Raw genomic sequence first — 26,418 nt, 5'->3', positions numbered from 1 at the left:
ATCAACTGCTTAATTGCTGCTTTTCCCTTAGTAGGAAAAATGAAAATAGGTTTGCTAACCTTTAAACATACTGTAGATATATCACTGATGGAATACATTTTATTGCTGATGAAAATAAGAGTTTTTAAAATGTGTATATGTGTATGTATATATGTATGTGTATTATTGTTTTTCTCATCATTAGGCTGAAAAGTACTACCAGCAATAATGTGTGAAACAGAGTCATTTTCTTGTTCTTCTAATGACAGTAATGAGCCATCCCAAGGTATGTCAGATAAGTCTTCTATTATACAGTTTTCAAATAGTTTAATGAAGGGCTTAAATTTAAGATATAAGAAATTATTTTATATTTTGTATTTGCAATATAACGCTAGTCCTCTTTCTTGGTTCTTATGTCACGCTGCTTGAAAAATCTTCATACAAATGATGCATTTGTAGACTTTGAGTGTCAGTCATTGACTTACTGGTGTCAATCCATCCTCTAATGATAGTTCAGTTTTCTGTCTGAAAACAAGATTGGCTGTATTTAATTTACCTTTAATTTTTAGATTTTAAGGAAGTGGTAAAGAATCCCACTTTCTCACTGAATTGTATTTCTAGCTTGCTTTTACAAAGGGATTAGAAGAGTTGCATGTATAAACATTTGCATTTTCCAAAGAAGACCAAAGCAGTAGGAGAGTAATTATTTTATTAAAGCTGTTCAGAAAGTTCAGATTTTTTTAAAAATAGTGGTATTCTTAGTTGCATTAGTGATGTAGAAGAAAAATATAGTTTTTACAACAACATTAATGTTAATGTAGTAAAATGGAAGAATAATAACAGTATAAGCAACTAGGGTAAATTAAAGTAATGTTGGTCTCAAAATCTGAACTTCTGTGTTGTGCTTCAGAGTACAAGAAAGATACAAAGTCTATACATACTTTGTTAGGATTGTGCTGCTTTGGCATCCTGTGAAGGTTTCTGGCTCTAGGAAAAGGGCAGAACAAGATCCTGTGAAACAGGTTTTGATATCCATTTCAGTGGGTTGTCTTTTCAAACAAAATCTTGCAAACCATCTTTTCCTTTCCAGTAGGGCTGTTTATGATAAATTAAAGTTCGAAGAGCCTTATGTAAGTTACAGATTTTTAATGTTTTGGGCTCACACTTTAATTAAGACATTAAAAGATAATTCTTTTTTAAAAAACAAAATAAAAATATCCACAGACTGTATATGAAGGTTATCTGCTTCTATTTTACATTTTAATCCCTATTATTGTTATTTTTGGTTCGTCTCCAAGGAACATTAAAGCACTGTATCCCCCTGAACATAATTAGATTAATGTTTCATGTTTGTAGGACAGCTTCTTAGACTTTTCAGTAGCTCTACTACTAAGTTTCAGTGTCTTGTTCTGTTTCCTGACACCTTTCATTTGTGAACTCTGCAGTCAGATTCCCTTTCTGTGTGTTCATTAAATAGTTAACATTCAGTAGTGTGCCATGGTATCATTTATTTATGTGGTTATAAGGCTAAGGGAGTTTAAAAAAAAACATAATTGTGAAATCCGCATGTTCTGATAAAGCAGTTCATTTATGTCATGTAGCTTTAAATTCCCAGCACGGGAACTACTGTTCTGGAACCTCATCCCTTCATAAGGCTGAAGCAAACATTTGCTGGAACTAAGTATTGTATACATAAGAGTAGTCTAAGCTTGCCTCTAAGGCCCTGTGACCTTTTCTGTTTTACTCTGAGCATTTCTGTGGTAGCTGCCACCTTTGCCTTTTTGGGTTCTGGTATTATTTTATTGTTTGGACAAAATCCTTGCTGAGGAGTAGCATATAAGCATCAAACTCGATTCATTTGGTATTAATTATGTACAGTTAGTTATAGAGAATTGTATATTGACCCTATCTCACTTTATCATGTCTCATCTCTTTCAATTTATTCCTTCATATTCTTCAAACATTTTTGGATGTCTCTCCTTGTATTTGAGATTGTATTCAAAAAGGAATAACATTCTGTGTGCAAAGTTTGCATAGTGATAGATGTAGCTGTTACATTCTCTTAGTCAATTTCAAGACCAAAGTTCATTAAGTTCCAAATCAAAGGAAGAAAATCAGGTATGAGAAAATTTCACACATGGTTCTGTTCTATCTCAAACGCAGGACACCCACACATGAAGTTTTGCAACCTTCTGTATTCTCTCTCTTTCTCCAGATAAGAACAAGTGCATCACCACAAGGCATCGTAGCTGTGCTTTTGTAAATACTCCATCACCCTGTATTAACAAAGCCATTCATCACATTCAAGAGTTAGAATTAAAGGTGGAGAAATGCTTTGAGCAGGTACATTTATGGTTAAAAATGGCCAAGTGCTTTTTATCTTTATAGGAACAAGTATATTTTTAAATAGGATTATTATGTTGATTTTTATAAAAAATTTAGCTTCATGTCATATGTACTCTCCAAAATAGTGCCCAGCAGGTTCATTTACTGGTCATGGTGTGTTTTTCATCTACCTAACAGTTTCTGCAAGTGAAACGATCTTATTAAAATCAATATACCATAATATCATAACATAATATCAATATATCATCAAGATTAGTGAATTCATATGTGAAGATTCAGATGCATACACGGTCAAGTTGCTTTGATCATATCAATTGTCTGCAAAACAGTTCTTGATGCTAGTCTTGAGTAGACAGTAAAATTCAGCTGTGTGCCATTTTTTGTCATTTACAGTAAGCAGTGTTTTTTTCTGAATACTTAACAATTCCTTGATTAAAAAATTTCTTTACTCTCATATTGAGAGACACGAATCTGAAAATGTTATGGTTCTTTCTCTAGCAGTACATGATGTTTTCCTAGCCTATATAGATTTTGTGTGAATAGAAACAAGAATAAAGGGAAGCTAAAAAAACGGGTAGCTAGATGAAGAATGAATGCAGTATATACCATTTTAAAGTATAGTAAAGTCTTCCCAATAACTTATTTGAGAACATGATTAATATCATTTAAATTATTCAATTTTGCTGGAGAAGTGTTTTCCAAATGTTAATAATTTTTGCATATGTCTGCACTGCAGTAAGAAGATCTGATCACTGCATGCACAGACAAGTTATATTTAAATAATTTATCTCCAGTACCGACAATAATGTCATCATAGCAGAACATCAGGAAAACTGTCTTAGATTAGTATTCTGCAAACGCTGTTAAATACTCTGCAGGGAGGTTTCTGTAACTGCAGCATAGATATTAGAAGAATTCAAGTTGCATGAACTACTGTGATATCTTGATTTACAATATAGACATTAAATTGATAGGAAATTTTATATTGTCTCATTCACCTTTAATGTAATGTAAAAACAGTGAAATGATTTTAATGTCATAATTTTATCAATATACAGGAATAGATAATCATGGATAAGCATTGACACATCCAGATGTGTATACATTTTAATGTTAGCTCATTAATGCTCTTAGAAATCAAAATTAGGGATATATATTGAAATTGTTATACTGCAAATACAGGGAGTTTGGATTTTACTTGTCTATATAGTAACTTATTTAAACCTCTGCTCGTAAGTTAAATGTTACCAACAATATGTCCATTTGACATGGAAAACCTTATATCTATAATGGTAAATTCTTACCCACCAAAACAGGATAGACATGGATGAGGGAAAGGCTGTGGATGTTGTCTACCTGGATTTTTGCAAACCTTTTGACACCGTTTCCCACAGCATTCTCCTGGAGAAACTGTCTGCTCGTGGCCTGGACAGGTGTACTCTTCGCTGGGTAAAAAACTGGCTGGATGGCCATGCCCAGAGAGTGGTGGTAAACGGAGTTAAATCCAGTTGGTGTCCGGTCACAAGTGGTGTCCCCCAGGGCTCGGTGCTGGGGCCGGTTCTCTTTAATATCTTTATCAATGATCTGGATGAGGGGATCGAATGCACCCTCAGTCAGTTCGCAGATGACACTAAACTAGGTGGTCATGTTGATCTACTTGAGGGTGGGCTGGCTCTGCAGAGGGATCTGGACAGGCTGGACCGATGGGCTGAGACCAATGGTATGAGGTTCAACAAGGCCAAGTGCCGGGTCCTGCACTTGGGTCACAACAACCCCATGCAGCGCTACAGGATTGGGGCAGAGTGGCTCGAAAGCTGCCCGGCAGAAAAGGACCTGGGGGTGTTGGTTGACAGCCGGTTGAATATGAGCCAGCAGTGTGCCCAGGTGGCCAAGAAGGCCAACAGCATCCTAGCCTGTATCAGGAATAGTGTGGTGAACTGGACTAGGGAAGTGATCATCCCCCTGTACTCGGCACTGGTGAGGCCCCACCTCGAGTACTGCATTCAGTTTTGGGCCCCTCACTACAAGAGGGACATTGAGGTGTTGGAGCGTGTCCAGAGAAGGGCTACAAAGCTGGTGAGGGGTCTGGAGGACAAACCTTATGAAGAACGACTGAGGGAGCTGGGGTTGTTTAGCCTGGAGAAGAGGAGGCTGAGGGGAGACCTTATCAGCCTCTACAACTACCTGAAAGGAGGTTGTAGAGAGATGGGGGCTGACCTCTTCTCCCTGGTGACAAGTGATAGAACAAGAGGAAATGGGTTCAAGTTATGTCAGGGAAGGTTTAGATTGGATATTAGGAAACGTTTTGTCACTGAAAGGGTTATTAAACATTGGAATAGGCTGCCCAGGGAGGTGGTGGATTCACCATCCCTGGAGGTGTTTAAAAAAAGGGTAGACGGTACTTAGGGACATGGTTTAGAAGTGGCTTTTGTCAGGGTAGGTTAAAGGTTGGACTTGATGATCTTGAAGGTCCCGTCCAACCTCAGCGATTCTATGATTCTATGATTTTGCGCACTGCTTTTGAGGAATGGCCCTTGACCCTTTCCAGTTCCTGGACTGTGGTTGGAAACAGTCTGGGAATGGTTTGTGAATGTGGTAACGTCCCTTACTGTGGGCTGTACCAGTAAGATTTAGTAACAGTTTAATGCTGTAGGTGTTAAAGTTGCTGGGGCCAGAAAACTTTGTTGGCAGTGTTTAATTTACTGTTGTAGACATAGCCCTAAAGAAAAAGCAGGTGACATTCAGGCAAAATTTCTGTGGTAGTTTTGTAATTAAAAACAAAGTACAGAGGTTAAGATGGAAAATAGAATTAACAATATTAAGGGATTTTTAAAACACATTCAACAACATTGAGTAATGCATAACATGTAGGTACAAAAGCTGTGTTTTATTACCAACTATTTGGAGAGGCACAGTTTTTAGAAATTAAAAAGCTTTGTAATTATTTTAAAATGTTGGAAAGCATTCATCTGTATGTACACTAATTAGATCTTCTTATGATACTATATTCAGTGGCCTATTATGCTTTTTGTTAGGAAAAAGAAGTGTATAATATCTGAGATGTATAATGGAGTTGTATGTTTTGCTTTTGCAGTATGGTTATGTGTTTAAGGAGGAGAAAATACCACGGTAAGAATCATATATACAAAATCATACAAAATAATGCACTTCTTTTAATGTTAAGTAATTATTTGATGAGATACGAGTCTGGTTATAAAGTCTGCTCTGGGAACTGTGGAGTTTACCAAGTTCTTCTGTAATGCAGAATGCATCTAAAATAAGCATTCTCAGTGTCTGCAGGATCTAGTTACTTCAGAAGACCAAAAGCATTTGTGGAGAATTTCTCATACCTTCCCTACTCAGTGTTTAATTTTCAAAGATTCAAGGTGATCGTAGGTCTCAGGACTCACCTAAGCAATGAATTTCTGTTGATAACAGTTGTTCAGTTATTGATACTTCTGAAATTGTGCCAATTGGGCCCCTTATCTCAGGTACCTAAATATGAGTAAGGATCCTTATTTTAAGCTCTCATTGCATTAGCTTTTGGGTTGGAACATGATGTGTAAGCGTTCTGAATGTTTTTTATACTTACTCTGATCTTTGTGACGTTCTCTAAATACTGTGTACAATTTTCTGAATTTGCATAGAGGGTCGAATTTACTCTCATTTCAGCTTGGCTAGGCACAGGGAGAGGACAGGTAATTCAAAAGAGAGTAGGAAAAAAGTTTGAATGAAATGGCCATTTCTTCATCACATGGTGTAGTAAGATAGGGAAAAAAACAAGATTTTTTTCTTTTTTTTTCTTTCCTGGTTTTCCTATACTGCATACTGTTAAGATTCTTACTAAATGTATGATTTTGTGTTTTCAGTGTGGTTTTCCAGGTACTTATGTTTAGTTCAAAAAACTTCCATGTGTTTGAGTGACAAAATTGCCTTGAATCACACTACAGTGTTTGCAACTATGTATCTTTAAAGTTAGAGGACAAGAAAGGATGCTTGTTAAAATCAAACTAGAACATAATTCCTAAATTAAAAATAAAAAGTTGAAGAATTGTCTTTTTCTAGATATGTTTGGACTGGGGATATCTAGAATATATACAGAGTTACTAAGGTTATAAATTTAAAATGTAATTTTAAAAATGTAAATTTAAAATGTAATTTTAAAACATAAAACTCATGCAGGTTTTTCCTAAATTTTACATACTGGCTGCATGTATTTTGAAATACACTAAAGAACTCAGCCTTCTCCTAACCTAGGATACAATACAAGTGTATTTCAAAGGCAAGTACTCAGAGGTATGCAAAGTAAGCCTGAATGTGTGGCTAAATTGTATTATTCATGATGCAGGGTACTTTATGATGTAGTTCTAGTTAAAAAGATGAAAACTGAAGAGGACGATGTATCTCATGCACTGAGCTTGTTGTCCTGACTGGTTTGCTCAACAAACTCTGTATTTCCCTGTGTATTTTTACTTCACATCAGATACACCTATTGAGTTATTTTGTGTTTGCCTATTTATCCAACTCCTGTTTATCAAACTCCTGCTTCTTTATCTAATTTGATATCTCTTCCAACACCAGGTCCTAGTTTTCCAGTCCAATGTCTTACTATTTTCCATTACTGCACAGAATTTTTTGTTCTATTCCCTGTAATTTAGATGTATTTTCTGTTGATCTAGAAAGGCTTGAAAAGTATTTCTTTTGGTCTGTTTTTGGCATAGGCTTTTTGTCTGTTATTTCTTCATGGAAAAGGAACTTGTTTGTGGAGTTCTTTCAAATATGTGCGTTCACATTATGCGTGTATGTGCAGTGTATCACTGTGACTGCAGATTTTGTTTCATCTTAGCTGCATATGAAGAACCTGTATGTGCTCTTCAAGCTGCACGTGTGGGTATAAGCAGAGGGTGGTTATTCTTCCTCCGCTTTTCTCAACTCCAGTAGGCTAATGAGCCTCCTAAGTTCATATGCAGGTTATGATTTCCTTGTGTTCTTCTTTGACTACTCATGTTACTTATTTCACCTTCTCACTTTGTCCTAATCTCATTTTAATAAAGCCCTCCTCATCTCGACTTTTGAGTCTCACAGATTTCAAAAGCTTTTCTGTTGGAAATTGATTAAGCCTTGTGCCTTGATCTTTTTTCTTTTGTATCTCTCAAAAATCTTTTTTCTTCATTGTTGACCCTTAAGTGGTGACTTCCTTTCAACTGATAAAACTGAAACTACATCTGGCCTGCAGTGGCAAGGTATCTGTGTCTGCACAGATACAGCGCTAAATGCTTCTGCCACTTACAAGAGTCTGGAAAGTGTAGCATGTATTTCTCCTGTATATTCAGAACTCGTAAAGAGTAACAGCTTTCCTACAACAGTTTCTCTTTGGCACGTTCTTGGGTGTAAGGACAAAAAATAAAGATCTGTGTATGTACAAGATGTAAAGAAATCTGTTTCCTGTATTTCTATAAGGAAATACGAGAAAAGCACTTATATTGGATTGTACAGTTAATAATTCTTCTGTATTGTACTGAATTGTACAGTTAATAATTCTTCTGTATGACTTGCAGTGCTTTTTAATGATTATTCCATTTAACTTGCCAGCATTTAAATGTGTAAGATTCAATAAAATAAATTTTGACTTTGTTAAAGTAATATTTACTTAATAATGCTAATTTAAATTCAGCCTAAAATTTTTTAGTGACAGTGGTTTTTATCTACAGGATAACAGAACAGGTTACTGCTGAATCTATTAAAGATATCTGGTTATCATTATCCACTAAGTTGGATTTTAAAGAAGCTGAAGTATCTTGTGAAGGTAAAAATATTTCATAATTATCCAGTCTGAGTGGTAGAAGTTACTTATCCTCATTTAATATATGCTTTGCATTTGCAATAATAGTTGCTTGTTGCCTGCTTTGTGTCTTATGTAAATGAAATGAGTATCCTTTGAAATCTGTGTGTCATCTGATAAGCTGAAAGACATACATTTTAAATGCTATATTAAGTACTATTTAATCATCTTGTTTGCAAGAAGATGATTTACATTTCTGTATTTAGATTCATACTGTATTTTAACCCATCTAGGATTTGAACCAGCTGAACTACTTAGGTTGGTTGTTGGAAATTCTAGGGTTTTTTTATTTAGTTTCTGTAAAACAAATAACTGCATTGCTGTTACAGGGTATTCATAATGTACTCACAACATAGAGTTCTGTTTTTTACAGTTTGCATCTTTATTCAGGTTATATATTTTTGAATTAAATTTTAAATATTAAAGAGAATGTGTGCAATTTTTTTTAAGACAATGTGCAACTTTTTAAGTACTACTAGCCACAAACGATCCTGTCTGCAGTAAATTGTGTGACAAAATTTCTGTTGGTGGCAGTGAAGCCAAAATTTCACTCCAGATTTTAAGTAGTTGTCCTTCTTTTCAATGCTTGCAGTTTTTAATCGAAATAATTTAAGGAATTATTGACTGTGGAATCAAAATAGAAATGTGTTGGATTCTATAGCATATATACTTCCCATTTTTTATAGATCAGGACTATAGATGATGACCTCAAAGGATCTTTTATCGAAACAAATAACTGAGGCAATTTTGATAGCCAGATTTCCCAGTATGAAATGATGATTTGTGTGTAACACAAATAAAACAGTGTGGTCGAGATGTTACACTAAATATTCTTAGAACTCCAAAGACCTTAATGAAGTCGTTGATACTTTCTTAGGAAAATAAAATGAAATAAGTATTCTTTTAAAAATTTAGATGATGAGGAACTTGTACTATTATATGGACGATAACTTACTCAAGCAATGAGGCAAAGATGAAAATGTTGTCCCATCTATATTAATACACTTTTGTTGCACTCTGAATAAGTGAGAAATAAGCTGAGGGAAAATGCTGTTGAACGTGAAAGTTTTGTTTGTAACCAGTTGTGCTTGCCTTGATACATGTGAAGAGGCTAGCTTTATATTGAGAAAGAAGCTGCAATAAAGAGGGTATATTTAAGCTTTTGTAAGAAATAATTATAATGTATTTTTAAAGGCAGAATTGTAATCAGTTGTGCTTACTGTGATCCATGTGAACAGGCCAACTTTGTGTTGAGAATGAAGTTTGAATAAAAAACATACGATTAAGCTTTCATAAAAATATTTTTAATGTATTTTTAAAGACGACAAGACGTTAACCTTGAAGCAGGAAACAGAAGCTTTGCTATTGGAAGTTACTGAGCTAATTAAGCGGCTGGAGGCTGATCGAGAGGAAGCAGAAAAAGCTTTGGAGTTGGAGAAACAGCGAGGGAAAAAGCTTGGCATGAAAATTGATTGTATGTCACTTTGGAGGCTACAGCAGCTTCCTGCAGCTGTTCAAAAAGGTATTGGTATTGAAACTAAGAATATTTGTTATTTTTCAGTCATCTCATTACCAAGAATAAGAATTATGATATGACTATAGTTGTGTTTACTGTAATAGGAGTACAGTATTTACTCTGAATTTGGTATATGGAAAGTACTATGGAATGTTCAGCATTGTTTGAGAAATAGCATAAGAGTAGACAAGACAATCTTAAGATGATAACAAGTGCTCAGTTTGGGCCAAGGAATGAGAAGACAAAACAGAATTATAAAACAATTCATTTGAGTTAAACCACAGATTAAACCACAAAAAAAAAGTTTTGAGAAAAATTACAATGTGATAAACTTGAACAAAGTACTTAACGTATTTAGTAAGAATTGTTTGACGTAACCATTGATAGATTTCCTTGAAATCCAAGATTCTAAGGATGTTTGCTATTACCTTTTGTGATGAACTGGCATCTACACAATAGAATTAAGGAAATAAAAAAAGAAAGCAGCTATGCAGCAGCTGTTTGCTGTTTGTCTTCTGACTCACAGTCAGAAGCAGGTACCGTCTGAACCTAGACTTGTAGAAAAGTTGCATAATTTATAACAGTAGGTTCTCAAATGTACAATCACAGTTAGTACTTTAGTACGTATTCTAGTGCAGATCATCCTGAGGTCTTTGACAAATATTTCCCAGTCCAGAGTGTGGTGATAATGCAAGTGTCTTCCATAACTCTGTTTACTGATGGGTAGATACTGAGTGACAAGTAGTGTATAATGGAGGCAAACCAGGAGTCATTTAGTCACAAATGCTTTCTCTCTGTCTCTCTTTTTTTTCCCCCCTCCTTAGGAAGGCACAATGTCAGATAGTGCGCATCCCCTAACAATATATGAGAACAATCTATGTTTGTTTGTTTCTTTGTTTATTTTAGCCAATGGACAACCGTTGACTTGGAAACTAGAAACCTGTGTTATGGTGTTACCAGTTTGCAGAGATTGCTTTCCTTAAAAGCAGTTGCTTCTGAAGAACAATTTATGATATCCTGAAAACAGAGGAGGAGATCGAATAAAGAATCAGAATTAAAATTCAGTGATAGGTTAGAAACTGCTTTCAGCAGAAAATCCTGTGGCAATGGAAAGGTCAATTTTACAGAAGCAAAGAACTGCAAGAAGAGAAGGCTGATAATGTAATCATAGAATAGTTTGGGTTGGAAAGGACTTTTAAAGGTCATCTAGTCCAACGCCCCTGCAATGAGCAGGAACATCTTCCACTAGATCAGGTTGCTCAGACCCCCATCCAACCTGACCTTGAACGTTTCCAGGGATGGGGCATCTACCAGCTCTCTGGGCAACCTGTTCCAGTGTCTCACCACCCTTATTGTAAAAAATTTCTTCCTTGTATCTAGTCTGAATCTACCCTCTTTTAGTTTAAAACCATTACCCCTTGTCCTATTGCAACAGGCCCTACCAAAAAGTCTGTCTCCATCTTTCTTCCCCATTATTCAGCACAATAGTTCAGGATTTGAGCTGCAGAGATGCTACTTTGTACTTTTTGATGTACTTACCTACAGTGATGCAGCTGTAAATCATTTTTGTGTGTTGCTACACATTCCTGTCACTTTTACTTTACTGTTTAGCATTCTCTATAAATATGAAAAGTTTGGAATAGTGGCATATAATTAACACATTTTCAATTCTGTTAATATATGCAAGGATACGGTATGTTTTAAGAAAAAAGCAAAATAAACTAGCATGAAGTTTGGCTCTGAATATTAACCATCTCTTCTCCCTTGATTTATCAATGGGCTATGTCAGTATGATGTTATGTCCTTGGAGTAAATTTGTCATTTTCAGGATTATGACTTTTCATAGTATTATCTATTAGACAAAAATTATGCTAAATTGGAATTGAGGATAAAGGGGAAAGACCCTGAGGGATGTTATAATTATCCCTAATCTAAGTATTACAAACCCAGGAGATTCTTAATTAAGAGTTTGCATGACCCATTCAGAGTAGACGCTGAATCCTGTTATTTCTTTAGACTTCCCTTGGTTTCCATTAGTGCTAGCTCCCACTACATCTGTGTCCTGTAGCACACTCAGGTAATTGCAGTGACATAACCTATCTTCAGAAATTACCTTCTCTGAAATATAAAAAAAATCCAATGGAAAACATTTTATTCGTCTCAATGTTGGGTATCATTTTGTGTGATATATAAAAGCCACTTATTCATACAATGTCTCTTTAGTTTTTAGTAGCAATGAAATAATAATTTTGTAAATTTGTGATTTGTGTCTTGTTAATGCAGCAAAATTGTGACGACTGTTAAGGGATTGCACTGAATATTCCACAGCTACTTCTCAGAGCTAGAGAGCCTTTTTTTTACTCAGTAAAATGTGCTTCTCTCTCTCCAATCTATGGCAAAGTTTACTGCTCTTGAGACGTTTTCTGTTTTTTTTTCTTAGCTGATATCTTACTTTACTTTTCCTAGTTTCATACCAATAATTTTTCCATATAGAACATCAGCTGCTGCAGGACACCATCTCTAATAAGTGCTTTTTTTTTTTTTTCTGAGCAAAATAAAATATATGTTGTCATTCAGCAAGCAGTGGTCTAGTCACGTATTTTCTTGTAAAGACCCATAGGAAATGTATGCCAGTCAGAAGAGTAAATGCAGCAAACTGAACTAAGACTGACACACTTCTGTGTGGCAACATGAATATGTTTCGTTTGTTGGCTTCGAGTTTGTATCTTTAGTTTAATTTTCTTGAACCCACATCTACTTCAGGAAGTGTCCCTGAACTGAAAATAGTTGGCATATTAAGAGGATGTGGGATTTATACTTGCCCTGTTCTTCCTCTGCATCCACATATGTCTGTTGCTGGAGACTGGGAAGCTCAGCAGAGCTGTTATTGTGTTATAATAGCCTCCTTTAGATATGCCTTAAGGCTAGATGTTTTATTTTCCTTCATAAAAACAAAACTACCCCTCACTGTGAAAATTTGCTTGAATTACATACTAGTATTATTAAGTGTGATTTTAAAAACAGTTCCACTGCTAATGCAATATTTGGTGGTGTCTTTTGTAACCAATATCCTATTTTGGCCTTCAAAGTAGTTTACAGCAAAATTTTGCAAGTCTTAGTATTATGACAACATGTTTCCTAATCTCACTACGTATTAATGGTGTCACTCAAATTTTGTTATGCTGATTATCTTTTTAAAAGAATATGACATGTGTGTTCAAGATACCTTGGAGCTACAATGGCATTTTGATTGTAAAAGCCATCAGCTGCGACAGTTACAAAACCAAATACTTCAGACAGAAACAGTCAACAGAAAGATTCAGGAGGATATAGACTTCATGAAGAAACACAGCCCTCTGCTGGAAGAAAAGCTGATTCTAGAGGGTGAAGCTGTGAAGGAAGTGTTGCTGGCTTATGAAAAGGTAAATGCAGACAATATGACGATGTTTTTTTTAGAATCTTTCCACTCCATAGGTGCATACGGTTTTAGAGAACAGAAGTCTTTTGGAAGTACCAAAGTCTGATTTAAATTTTGAACACGAAGACTGTGAATTGTGTGCCCAGACCATTATATAGAGGCACTAAGTGCAGACAGAATCCAGGGAGGATAATGCTGTTGGCCTTTAATAAATGTCTCTTAAGCATATATGGAATGTAATTCTAACTTTTTAAGTTGATTTCACGCAGGATTTTTCATGGGAAAGGCAGAAGGCACATACCTGTTATATGTATAGATTCTTTTCAGATTTCTCACAGACATCAGCGTTTGTTCCAGAACATGGAGATGTTAGAAGCTGTTACAAAAATGTTTTTAGGATTTAATTATTTTTAAGCGCTGATGTACATTTTTTCCTAATTTATTTGTTGATAGTATTTATTGATAATGATAATAATTCATTATTTGTTGATAATAAATGCCTAATGTGGCTAATGTCAGTCTGAATAATGTAAGTGTAGCAAATTTGTAGGCAGTTTAAAATTGATGTCTAAAAAGGAAGGGATACTGCGTTACTTCAAATACAGATTTTAGTACAGTATTATGTTTTCTATTTTTCTATATATTTTCTATAGTAATTTTTAAATACAAATCTAGAGATTAATCTCTTTTTCAAGGTACTTACAGTCTAAAAAGGGTCTTGTTTGTAGGTGATTCTTAATATTATTTATTTTAATTTGTTTTATTTTGAACTTTGAGGGCTCAACGGTCATGTCAAAATACTTCTAAAATTAAAAAGTTAATTGCCTATTACACAAATAATATGAGAATTATCATGAATTAGATCTGATCTATGAAATTGCTTCTTTTCAGAGGGTTTTTTTTCTTTCTTTCCAAAAAGGGACACTACGTATCATAAGAAGATAGATTTGATGTTACTGTAACTTATTTATACATTTCATTTCAACAAAATGTCTAATTGTCAAGTTATTTCTGACTTTTATTCTGCTCTAATTAATATGCTGGTTTTCACTCAGGTATGTTTTTTCCTCCCATGGCCTTAAAAAAGCAGCTGATACTTAATTTTCTTTGCAATTAAAACAGTTATTTAATTTTGAATCTCTAGCTTTTAATATCCAAAGAACAAGTTTTAGCTGTGAAATGCTGGATTATAATAAACATTTTATATCATGTTATTTGTTAATATTTGTAATATTTTAAAAAGCAGAGACAGTAGACGTACATATCTCTATTTGAGAGTTGTTACAAACTGAGTGTCCTGATACTATTTAGAGCATTGAAAATCGTGTTCACTGTCTGCATTGTCTCAGGCCCCTCTTTTACATAGGTGGCTGCTGGACTTGCACATCCTCTAGATGTTTAAGTAATGATTCTGTCAGATTACTGAGTGAAACCTCAGGGGCTTCTTTCAACATTATTTCTTTCTTTCTGCTCCAGAGGTCACTATCTTCCCATGGAAGCAGCCACCTTTTCACAGTAACTTTAAAGTTTTGTAACAGAATAAAAGCCCTCTTGCTAACATTTACGCCATGAAATTTTACAACACACATTCTGTTATCTTTCGCTGTGTTTGTATCTCTTGCAGACCATGCAGAATTTGTTGCTAAGTTGTATGACATCACAAAGTACTACTTCAACTTTAAACTGCAAAAAATCAGTCAAATTTTGAAATTGTTTTTTATTTTAAACATTATGTATGATTTTTATATAACATCTTTCAGAAAACTTGTTTTATTTTCTTAGGCATCAAAAATATACAGTGATATTTGTTGTGAACTGATGGAAATCCGAAAGGCAATGAAAAGAATTGATGAAGAATCTGAAAAGAAGATAGAATCTATGTATGAGAAAATCAAATGTGCTGAGATGCTACTGAGTCAATACAAGTAAGAGCTATTCAATATGGCATTATAATGTCTTGTTAGTTTTAATAGTGACAATCAAACTATTGAAAATTTGCTTTTAGGAATCATTTTAAATTCTGATTTTTGCAAAATTTAAATTAATAGGATTATATATAAAAGTAGTGTTTGCCTTGTTTGTCTTAGCTTGCATTAGCAGAAAAAGGAAGGGGTGATGTCCAGAAATAATACCCAGATTCTAAGTTCCATAAATTGACTCCAAAAGCATGCCATTTTTGCCTTATTTTACTTACTTATGAATTTTTAATCCCTTTGACAGAACTTTTTGATATCATTCTTATTGACTGCACAAATTACTTGCATTGAATGTCAGCACTTAGAGTAGTACCACAGTTACAATTATAACTTAATTTTGAACTTGTGTATTAACCAGAACAACTCTAGCCAACAGCACGTACTTTTGAACTTACTAAAATATCTTATCTTTCTTCTATTTAGCAAACAAACAAAATTACTATAACTTTATTGGATTGCAAGGTAGCTTCTGTATGGCAGTGACTTATGTTGCAGTTTCCTCACAGTAACCTCTTGTCAGGTTATTAACCCCTGAATTACCAATTAGAGCTATAGTAACAGTAGGACATCACTAATGGCCAGTCACTGACAAGTAATCTCTCCTTTCTGTTGCTGAACATACAGACAAAGAGTCGGCACCAAGAGTGACTATGACAAATAACAAGAATGCCAAGTACTTTCATGTTTGGTAGGAGTTTGCACTCAACTTTGCTGCATATGCCTATGGCTAGTTGCCAGGTTTTATTTGGCAAAGTAGCAAGTGACATAGTGACTCTTTTTCACTTGAGATGAGGAAAGCTTAGAGGCATAATTGAAAAACACCAGTAAATTTTCAAGATAACCTTACTGGCAGTAACAGATGTTTCCGTATTGTGGCCATGTGACAGCAAAGGTCCCTTAAAGAGATGGGTTTGTGTCTGCTAGATAACTGGATGATTCTAGAATGCTGTGACAGTCTTTCCCTATGCTTCTAAATATGACTGTGACCTACAAGAGCTACTCTTCACGCCAGCACAGATGTAATATATGTAAGAGCTGTTATTCACTTCTGCTCAGTGAAAGCCTATTTGCCAAAGGTAATTCTCATCTGTATGTATCTGAGAATCTAATGCCACGTGTCAACACATCTTTGTTAGGAAAACAAGAAATTGTAGAAATAGTTACTAGCAGAAATAAACTTTGTGATTTTGCATGTTTACAGGCCAGCAGCACACTGACAGACTTTCTAAAAAGATGGAAAGTAAGGAGTTATGAATATCTTATTCTTGTGGTTTAACTCCAGTAGGCAGCTGAGCCCCACACAGCTGCTCACTCACTCCCTCTGAGCAGGATGGGGTGGAGAATCAGAAGGGTAAAAGTGAGAAAACTTGTGGATTGAGATAAGGACAGTTTAATAGGTAAAGTAAAAGCTGCGCATGCAAGCAAAGCAAAGTAAGGAATTAATTCACTACTTCCCATCAGCAGGCAGGTGTTCAGCCATCTCCAGGAAAGTGTCATGGTTACTTGGGAAGACAAATGCCGTAACTCCAAACGAATGACCTCTTCCTCCTTCCTCATTGCAGCTTTTATTGCTGAGAGTGATGTCCTATGGTATGGGATATTCCTTTGGTCAGTTGGGGTCAGCCATCCCGGCTCCATCCCCTCACAACTTCTTGCGCACCCCCAGCCTACTCGCTGTTGGGATAGTCTGAGGATCAAAAACGGCCTTGACTCAGTGTAAGCACTGCTCAGCAACAGCTAAAATATCCCTGTGTTATCAACACTGTTTTCACCACAAATCCAAAACATAGCACCATACAAGCTACTATGAAGAAAACTAACTCTATCCCAGCCAAAACCAGTAGTATACTTACGTACAAGCCCAGTAGAATTTGGGAATAAGGTATTTTAGTCCCCTCTGTGAAGGGACCTGCTCTCAAAGGGACTTAAAGAAGAGGTCATAACTGCTGTAGCTGTTTTCTGTTGGTGTGATAATAAGCGTGATTGTTTTACTTGCCGTTTATGGTGCTCAGTAGGCCTGGTAAGGAGCCACACCCGATTGAAATAAGGGCGGTTGGTTGTAACATTTCCAATTTCTTTAGATTATAGCATCTTGGCAACTTTATTTCAGAAACTGATTAGTGCTAAGGAACTTGAAACACCTTTTTTCAGTCCCACAGAAGGAGTACTTACTACCTGCCTCAGAATCTTAGAAGTTGTTAAGCCTGCAACACAAAGTAACACTGACTTTTGCAAAACAGAGCATTCTTACAGTGTATTTGGGGGTAGATATCAACCTCAGGAAATCATTACTTTGGCTAATATGGCTGGCGCTTTCGATGTCTGCTATCCAGGGAGATCTGTGCTTGCCAGTCAGCTCGAGCAGAAACCTTAATGACACATTTTTGAAGAAAGGAAGGTTATTTAGATGCAATAATCCTGTTTCCTTAAGATACCATATCACTGTGGATATCTTTGCTATTGGCACTAAACTGCAGAATTAAAGAAGGATCATAGCTCTTCTGTAATATGTTTATACTTTAATATGGGAGCAGGAGGCATCCTGGGTAACATGCTTTTACTCAAATGACATTGCTGCTCGAGAAGTTCCAGTCTTGCACTCATAAAGTGCCTGTGCACTTGTAATGAGATCCAAACTGTCTGTGTCTCAGTAAGGACAAGTCAGTGTAGGATAAAAAAAGTTATTTTTCTGTAAGATGGATAGCTTAACAATACTGGAAAAATAAATGTCTTTGTCTGACTTTTTTCGTTTGTCAGTATGTTTGACTTTTTCCTTTTTTGATTCTGACCTTTACAGTGAATTTCTTGTCTAGTTTTTCTTCAGTTCAGAATAATTTTGACACTATATTTAGAGGTATTTATGCTAATTATATTTTATTACCTCTAAGATTAAAATGATTCACAGACAACATGTTTATGTTTAGTTAACTAAAGCTGAACTTCTTCATTTTAGAGCCCAGTTTGCAATCTGGAAAGAATAGTAGTATATGAAAATTAAAATTGTAGTCAGAAATATAGCTAAAAACCGAAGTATTTTATTATACAAAACCAGAGACCAGAATTCTGTAATACCAACACTTATCAAAGCGGGAGTGACTTATGGAAATTACCATGTGATTCTCCAATTAAAGTCGCTACATGTGTCTAAACAAAGGAAGAGGTGTGTGAAGAGTAGGAGATAATACTTACTTTTGATGGATATGAGCCTGTGAATGCAAGCTTCACAATGTCTTCACAATGTTTGGAATTTTAATTATAGCTTAAATATGTGTATAGAGATTATCTGATCAAATGCTCATTAGCTCCTCCGTGGGTTCCAGCTGAGAGAAATCAGACAGCATGGACCCTGATTCTGTAACTGGTTAAGTTCATTGCAAACCTCATGTTGATTTTAATTATGGGAAAGATCAGGTCCTGAGTAAGAAGTATTACCAAAAACGTAGTGTGATTTATTACTATGTATTCAGATACTCTGCAAATCAGTTTAGTGTTTCACTGGCCTATTTAGTGTTCTGTCAACTTGTCTGAATTACTAGCTGCTGGGAAGAATTGTTAGCAATGGTTATAGTGAACCATTGCTGGAGGTGATTTTATCATGTAATACCAGAATAAATAACGTTAAAAGTATATGATTTCACTTTTCTTTCATTTTTTATTTTTAACTATTCCAGCTTATACCTACTATTAAACTTTATTCCTTATCAATTCATATTTACAAAGTGTGGTCAGAAGTGATTTGTTATTGTCCTCTTGTAGGTAAATTGCTGTAGTTCTGGAATCTAAGCTTTAAGAGTTATGTGATGATAAGTGTTGCTGTGTATTTTGATCCTTCTTTACTAGCGTATATCCTGTGTGAATTTGGATTTTTACTTTGTTTCTTCTTCCTATCTGTTTTCTAAAGCAACTTACATTATTTTCAATGTGCTTTCAGAAGACTTCTGTATTTTATGACCTTTCCAGAATGCCCTCTGACTCCTTTTCACTTCTGTAATATACTTTTCTGAAATAGGTTGAAAGATAATGTATTCCAAATTAAGCCTTGTCAATGACTTTAACAGGGACATCTTACTCTCATTGTTTTATACTAGTATTTTTCATCCTATTTCTTATTTAATCTAACACCTTCTTAGCTTCTTTAAGTGTGCGAAATATTGAGTAGAATTTCTGAGTGTTTGTGGAAATACATACATGTCTTTCTCAGTTTTATACAGTTAATTTAGAATTTTAAGGTGTGCTTAATCTCTCTGATCTTACACTTTTTTGAGTTTGGACACTAAATGGTATGTGCTGTTGTGTTCTGCAGTTACTTAGCTTGTCTTGAAATTTTTCTTAAGTTTCTAAGTTCTTTTTGGCCTTGCCTATTGTAATCACATTATATGCAGACTCTTAATTTCACTACTCCTTTCCCTTTCAGATCATTTGTAAATACATCAAAGCAACAGATATGGGATTTTGAGATACCATGCTGTTGACCTATTGTTTCAATGAAAATTGATTGCTTAATCTTACTTCTACATTTTTTCATTAATATTAGAATTTTTCATCTCACCTTCTGACTACTTCACTTTTTAATAGTCTTTTATGCAGGATTTTATTCAGTTCCCTTTAAAATTCCGTCATTGTGTCATAGTTGTTGGCTTACTTAGCAGTTGTAGGTCAGAGTGGGCAGTTTTCCTGTTTTGTTTTTGTAGTCTTGGTGGAAATCAAGGCTCTTGAGTTTGTTTCATGTGCAAGACAGAAAGTGTGCTGTTTTCCTGTAACAAGCTTTTGTTCTGAGGTGCATTAAAATTGCTTTACAGAAACTCTTTTTTCTCTTGAAACAAATTGTAATGTAAGTAAAGTCACCATGATAGTGGCAATAAATAACTAATATGGGAAATTCATCATCTATACTGTTAGAAATATACCATGTAAGTTTTCTGTTTCACCTAGTTAAGTGATTTCCTATTCATACCATATGACAGTGATGTAGACTGTTGTGCACCTCGCAACCTGTTTTGCAACTAAAAGTAAAAATGTTAATGATGCAAGTGTTTAATAATATCGGCATTTATGGGGAAAAGTCGAGTAGAAGACTTTTTTCTGCCCCTCAGTGAAGAAATTAATTTTTTTGCCTACTGTATCTTTTTTTTTCTTTTTCCCCAGCCATTTGCTAGACTGGTAATTCAAGTCCTACATACATTACAGAGGGAGCAGTGCCTTCAGCTACCATCTGAGGAGGACTAGAATAACATGTGGTATTGATAGGTGTGAGAAAGAGACATTTGTGATGGCACAGACTTGAAAGACTGTTCTGCAGTTTGATAGTTTCTTTATGTTCAGTGCCATCAGTGAGAAAATTATGAAGATTGCCTGAAGCTCGAAATACTGAGGCTGGGGTACATCACACAGCACAGTCTGTTATTTTCACACATATTCACTGTGGCTGGTACGACTGTATTTTTCCACGAGATTGTGCTCAGAAAGTTGTAGCTGATAGGTAATATGAGAAGAAAATTACAGTCTATGCCTGTTACATGTCTGTCATTAGAATAATTCCAAGTATCATGTGTATGTTTCTTTCATGGGTGATGGATCTAAGAAAGTAGAAGTGTTTAAAGTGTTACATTTCCTGCTGGTGTTATATATATTCTGTGACATTTGGAATGTGACTTTGCAAGGTAAGTGTTTTCTCCATCACTAGATGGAAATCTTGGAAGCAAATAAAGGAAGAGTGTCGGTCAAATAATCTTGTAGGAATGACTCTTGAATTAGTAATGAAGTCTCTTCATTATTGTTTTTTTGTTGTTTTACTATGTTTAAGTATGCAAAACTCATTGAGGTATTATTTGGGTTGTAATGCAGTAGATGTCTCTAAAATTCAACTACTGTTGGTCTTAGTTCTGCTGCAGTGGGTTCATTTTTTGGTGTAAGGCATACTTTGGCATGTGTTATTGACCAAGATAGTTCTCTGGGGAACGTGGGGGAAACTCCTTTTTTCTGCCTGCTGAAAAAAATAATAAAAATAATGGACAAGCGCCAGCAGTCATTGTAAAATTTTAACCTGATATCCCTCTATTTCTTCTGCCTTTCACCAAATCCATTCTTATGAACAGCTATAACAAAAGGCCCATGCACAGTCTGTAATGAGGCCTAACAGTGTCTCGTGGGAGTGTTTTCCTCACGATTGTTGTAGTTGTTATTATCTAGTTATTATTATCTCTTTCTGTAATTATGGCCAGTTTTCCTTTTCATAATGCTGATAAATCTGCTATTGAGGGTGAAAGTATTCAAAGTAAAGTCTTTATCCCCTCCTTTGACCTTGTCTACTGTCTGCAAGTTCCTTTTCACATGAGGAACTGAAGTCAGTAAAAATTACATTTGTCCACGAGATGACAGTGCAGTGGGTTGATGAAGTGAAGATGGCTCTGAACTAGATTCATCCACTAGCAGAGAAAGAAGTTGACTCCTATTTTAATTAACGTGTATGGTATGAAACAAAGTCTTGTGCTTAACTACACCAGTACCTGTTCAGAAGTCCAATTAGAAGTTTTAATGTTGGCAGGCTGTTTAAGTGCGAGTGAACGGGTAGCATGAGTAGTTTTGATATCTGGCTGAAATTGCATGAATCTGCCAGGGTAGATATTTTGAAATTCTCTCATGCATACCTGTTCAAGAAACGTAGTAGAGAATCAAAATAAATCTTTACTAATTCAGATCTGCTTTACATTTTCCTTTATGGAGAGGGACTACCTTGGAATATTTCCAAATAGATGGATTCACTTTGTGTGTATTTCTATTAGGAATGAGTTAAAGCATTCTGAATTTATTTGGACCGAATACTGTATGAAGTTAAAAGAAACAGAGGAGAAGATTATAAAGGATGAAAAACACCTTGAGGAGTTAGTGAAGCAAAAAGCAGAAATCCAGGAAGATGTAAAATGTTGGAACAGCAAAGTGAGTCTTGAATATTTATAAACAAGCAAGTAAATGAGTATCTTTTATTGAAAAGTACATGAATGCTTGAATATTTTGTATGTTTAAGAGTTAAGATCCTCTGTAAAAGTAAAAATACAAATACTGATTTAAAAATAGTGTGGTAGATTCTATAGAACTCCCATGTTCATTCTTCTAATGTAGTATTATTTTTCAGCTTTAATTATTAAAAATACAAGAATCATCTTACATTCCTTTAAATGACCTGGGTATTTTTTGTTGGATGCACATATGCTCAATATTGCTTATCTTGTTAAATCATAAGGAAAATGTATGCATTTAGCAGGACAGCATGTGTTCTCTTGAATTAGTAGATTTCTTGGCCTGAGATGGCATGTGATGCACTCTTACAGCATGCATACTGATACCCTATTTTACTTAAAATTCCCATGTTTCTGTTATATTTGTTTAGCATTCATTTTGAAATCTTATTGTACTTGGCAGTTTAAAATCTGAACTGGAGTTCTTCGCAGTGACTGACTAGGCGTTTTCAATTAATTGACAGCTCCATAAGTGGACACGGTAGAAAATGCCTAAAACAGGATTTAGATGCCCACAAGAGAACTTGTTCTTTTTTTTTATATGTATATATGTGTATGTATATATGTATAAATAAAGTATGAAATTCATTCTCTTGTACACGCCCAGTACTGTTGTGGTTTGTACAGCTAGATAGCTAGGTCTTGCTAAGGATCCAGTGTAATCCAGAATCCAGATGGAGTATTCCTGAGAAGCTGAATTTACCAAGCATGCCCAGAATTTAACAAAAAAACCCCAAAGCACACCCCCCCGAAAAAGTAAAGATACAGTCACGTTAGGCAGCCACCAATGGGTGTGTTCTTGCCTTTTATTTCCAACTGTTGCAGTTTTCTTCCTGTTACTGGCACCAGCGATGCTACCAACTGATACCTAGAAGACCACTGTTTTCAAATAGAGCCAATGCTTATTAGTAAACTTTTTTTTTTTTCATTTTTCTTTATGGAAGTGTTTCCAGCTGGGTTTGCCTGATCTGATATACTTCAGTGAGTACTACTTGGGTATTAAACCAACACAAGGGAAAGGGAGAAATGCACAACAGGGGTAAGGTGGGGCATGTAACTGATCCATTTGGTGACCACCTTTGGTTTGGTTAGTTTATGCTAAAGGTGAGCCAGAGTTCATTTTAGCATAGAGCTGACGTTTTATTGTAAATTTCCTTCAAAAACATATCTAAACCAACTAACTGAATAAATCTTTGTAAATAATAGTGGATTTTCAGAAAGCTCAAAGTATTTCTTCTGATCATCGTAGAAATGTTACTGGGATAATGGAGTTATTTTGGGAATCAGGAAAATTTTGGGATTATTTTCAGTGACTTCAGTGGGGTTTGAAATGAATCCAAATTATAATATGACAATTGTCACATACATCAATAAGTTTGAAGACAGAATTAGTGATGTGAGCTAATATTTTTCTGCATTTTTTTTCCCTGGCTTTTTTCCCTTTTTAAATTCGCGCTGGTTTTTAAATTTTGTATATTACTCATTAGGAGTGTTACAACTTTTGACACTGTAATGACAATTGTGAGTTTTCTTTTTTCCATGTTACCCAGATTTGCATTAAAAAAGGTTTCTGTATGCATTACATCAATTTTCTGTATCTGCATGGGCTTTGCTCTTCAAATATTAGAAGAAACCCTTATAAAATTAATCTTATACTTAACTATTCCTTCTTTATTCTTTTGTCTTCATTAGTTACCTGCAGAGTGTGGTAGTATTTCAGGTCATTCCTGTCAAAATGTTTGCGCTAAAGGCATTGAAAGGGGGAAAACTGTTTCTAAATCATGTTTTTCCTATGTACTAGCAATTTAAAAACTGTGACATTTTGCTCACACTTAATCCATTGGGTTTTTTTCCCCTGCAGTCGTAACCAATTTCTCTTTGTCTTTCCCAAACTTCCCCTGAATTGTATTTCTTAGAATATTTTATGTATCGAGAGACTTAACAATTTGCTTTTTTATCTCCTTTTTCCAGATGAGTAAAGGTGCTTCTTTGCAGTTTTTCCTCACAGATCATGTTTTTCAATCCCTAACTATTCAGGTTAGGACCTTCAGTCCCCAACTAGTTTAGTTAAGAAGAAGCAACCATACAAGAACAACCAGTAGAATCCTACATATAACACAGCAGAGCTATGACATTCTAGACAAGATAAAAAGACAAAGCCTGCGTTGTTTCCCTCCTTAGCTGCTGGGACATAGTCACAAAGTATGTTATGCAAATCTGCCCTTAATCAGATTCTTGAGTTAGCAGTAGGAAATTACGTGCCATTTAGAGTACCTGTGTCCTAATTCTGTCCTGATCTTCCCATATGTATTTTTTACCTTTATGCTAACATCTTTATCAACCCTGATCTTCTTGGGCATGTTTGTTGTCTGGTCATATTCCGGTTAGACCCATATCTCTATGGAGAATGTATAGGTAAGTCCTGCCAGGATAGCTATGTTGTTTCAGCCTCTATAGAGGAAGGAGAGGTGAAGGAAACAAAGGTCATAGGCTCAGTGTGAGCAGGTATGCCTTTATTTATCTGAAGCCACTTTAGATGTTTTCCTATAGATGCTTGCTTCCCTAACATCCTCATTTTTTCCTTAAGCTCCAGTAGTTGATCCATCATTGAATCTCTGTATGAATCTGTATTAAGTCAACAGGTATATTGAAATTAAATAAAATCTTGAGACTGAGAGTAACGTAAGGTATTCTGCTCAATAATATCACATATATCATGTATAAATTAGCAGGCTGTGAGCGTGTGCTTCCTGATACTGTGAAGTCGAAAGATTCTGCTAGGATACATCGCAATGTCAATGTGCATATGAATAATATAGCACGAAATACATCTAGTTACTGTTTAATAGCCTTCCTTTGAAATTTATTTTTAAATATATTCTTTAATTATTATAAAGAAATATAGGAGATACTTGTATTACTTACTTCATAAAATATTTTATAGATAGAAGATTTGAATAATAGAATAGCTGCCCAAGGAGATGAGAGCATAAAAATATCAGATGCTTCTTCTGAAGTAATTAAAGCTCTGGAAGAATTAGTAAGTTTCTTATTGTATTTTTATAAATGAAGTAAAAATGTTTGCATACTTGCATCTTCTGTGTTGGCCTGAAATAATTTCAACTTATGCTAAAGGTGTTTTAATGTTTTAATGTTCACTAGAAATCCACCAGGGAAAGTGATCTACAGAATAGAAAGCAAAAGATTCTATATATTAATGAAGCATTGGACGTTTTGAAATGTGAAAACGAAGAACTTGAGGGAGAAAATGAAGAGATTTTGCAAAACATTGGAAATAGGTAATGCATGCAATATAAATATAGGAAGCAAGCATTATTTTTTCACTGAAAGCATGTCTATAAAAGTGAACCTTGCTTTTCTTTTAATGCTGTCTGTAATTTAACATTTCAAGAGTTTCAAATCACTTCACTCTGAAATTTATAATCTATCTTTTTTGACCTTCATTTGAAAGAAAATAACTAAAATTCTGCAATAGGCAAAATATATACTTTGATAATTAAGAACAACAAAATGAGGAAGATGCTGAAATTCTCTTTGTTAACAGAAACCTCAGTCCCAAAAACATTTTGGTAAAAACTGTTATGAATTTCATTTGTGGGGTTTTCATATATAATGGTTATAAACATACAATCTTGAAATGTGCTTTTCTCTATTTTCTTCAAGTTCTTGTAAGACATTATGCACCCATCTTTTGTAGCTCCTCAGTTTATTGATTCGAAATAGCTATACTCCAAACAATTTTTTTCATAATATTCTCAGTGCGTTTATAATATAACAGCAAATAAAATCAAATTTTCATTCCATCTTCCTTTGGACACTAGGTGTATGCTGTTTTTATGTATCTGACAGGTTGTCTTCTTTTTTCCCCCCAGTAAGTAACTTTGGATTTTATTGTCTGGTTTCAGCAAAGTCAACTGAAAAAAAAAAATTTCTTTAAAATAATTAGATTGTTACAAGTTTTGTAGAAATTGATGACTGAGTTGAATACAGACATCCTGTCAGCATGAAGACATTCCGTACCAGCCCCCCCCAAATTCCATACAAGAGATGTGGAAAAAGGGAGGGGATAAAAAGATACCAAATACCAAAGTAAATCAACAAATACCAAAGCAAATCAACAATGGCACACAATGGGTAAGAAACCAGGCTTCATTAGTTCTGATGTTGATAGAACTACTTATTGGGATTATTAGAACATTTTAGAATTAGTGCTGTAGCTCTCCAAATTTATTATTTTCAATTTCATTGACATCTTTTTTAATGGATTAAAACTTTTATTTCATCATACATGTCAGACAATGGAG

The 26,418-nt window shown here is 34.9% G+C and overlaps 1 protein-coding gene across 1 annotated transcript in view; it reads left to right on the top strand.

Moving 5' to 3' along the window:
• Positions 1-26,418, top strand: part of CCDC178 (coiled-coil domain containing 178) — a 182,156-nt gene that overhangs the window by 7,988 nt on the left and 147,750 nt on the right. Inside the window, exons 3-12 of the mRNA XM_063323996.1 lie at positions 185-265; positions 2,195-2,322; positions 5,420-5,454; positions 8,037-8,131; positions 9,489-9,689; positions 12,885-13,105; positions 14,884-15,026; positions 21,860-22,013; positions 25,038-25,133; positions 25,256-25,392. Coding sequence (XP_063180066.1) covers positions 208-265; positions 2,195-2,322; positions 5,420-5,454; positions 8,037-8,131; positions 9,489-9,689; positions 12,885-13,105; positions 14,884-15,026; positions 21,860-22,013; positions 25,038-25,133; positions 25,256-25,392 — 1,268 coding nt within the window. The 5' untranslated portion in view covers positions 185-207. The remainder of the gene's footprint in view (positions 1-184; positions 266-2,194; positions 2,323-5,419; positions 5,455-8,036; positions 8,132-9,488; positions 9,690-12,884; positions 13,106-14,883; positions 15,027-21,859; positions 22,014-25,037; positions 25,134-25,255; positions 25,393-26,418) is intronic.

This window comes from Chroicocephalus ridibundus, chromosome 2, assembly GCF_963924245.1.
Source record: "Chroicocephalus ridibundus chromosome 2, bChrRid1.1, whole genome shotgun sequence".
Classification (NCBI taxonomy): Eukaryota; Metazoa; Chordata; class Aves; order Charadriiformes; family Laridae; genus Chroicocephalus; species Chroicocephalus ridibundus.
This window is presented reverse-complemented; position numbering and strand designations above follow the sequence as displayed.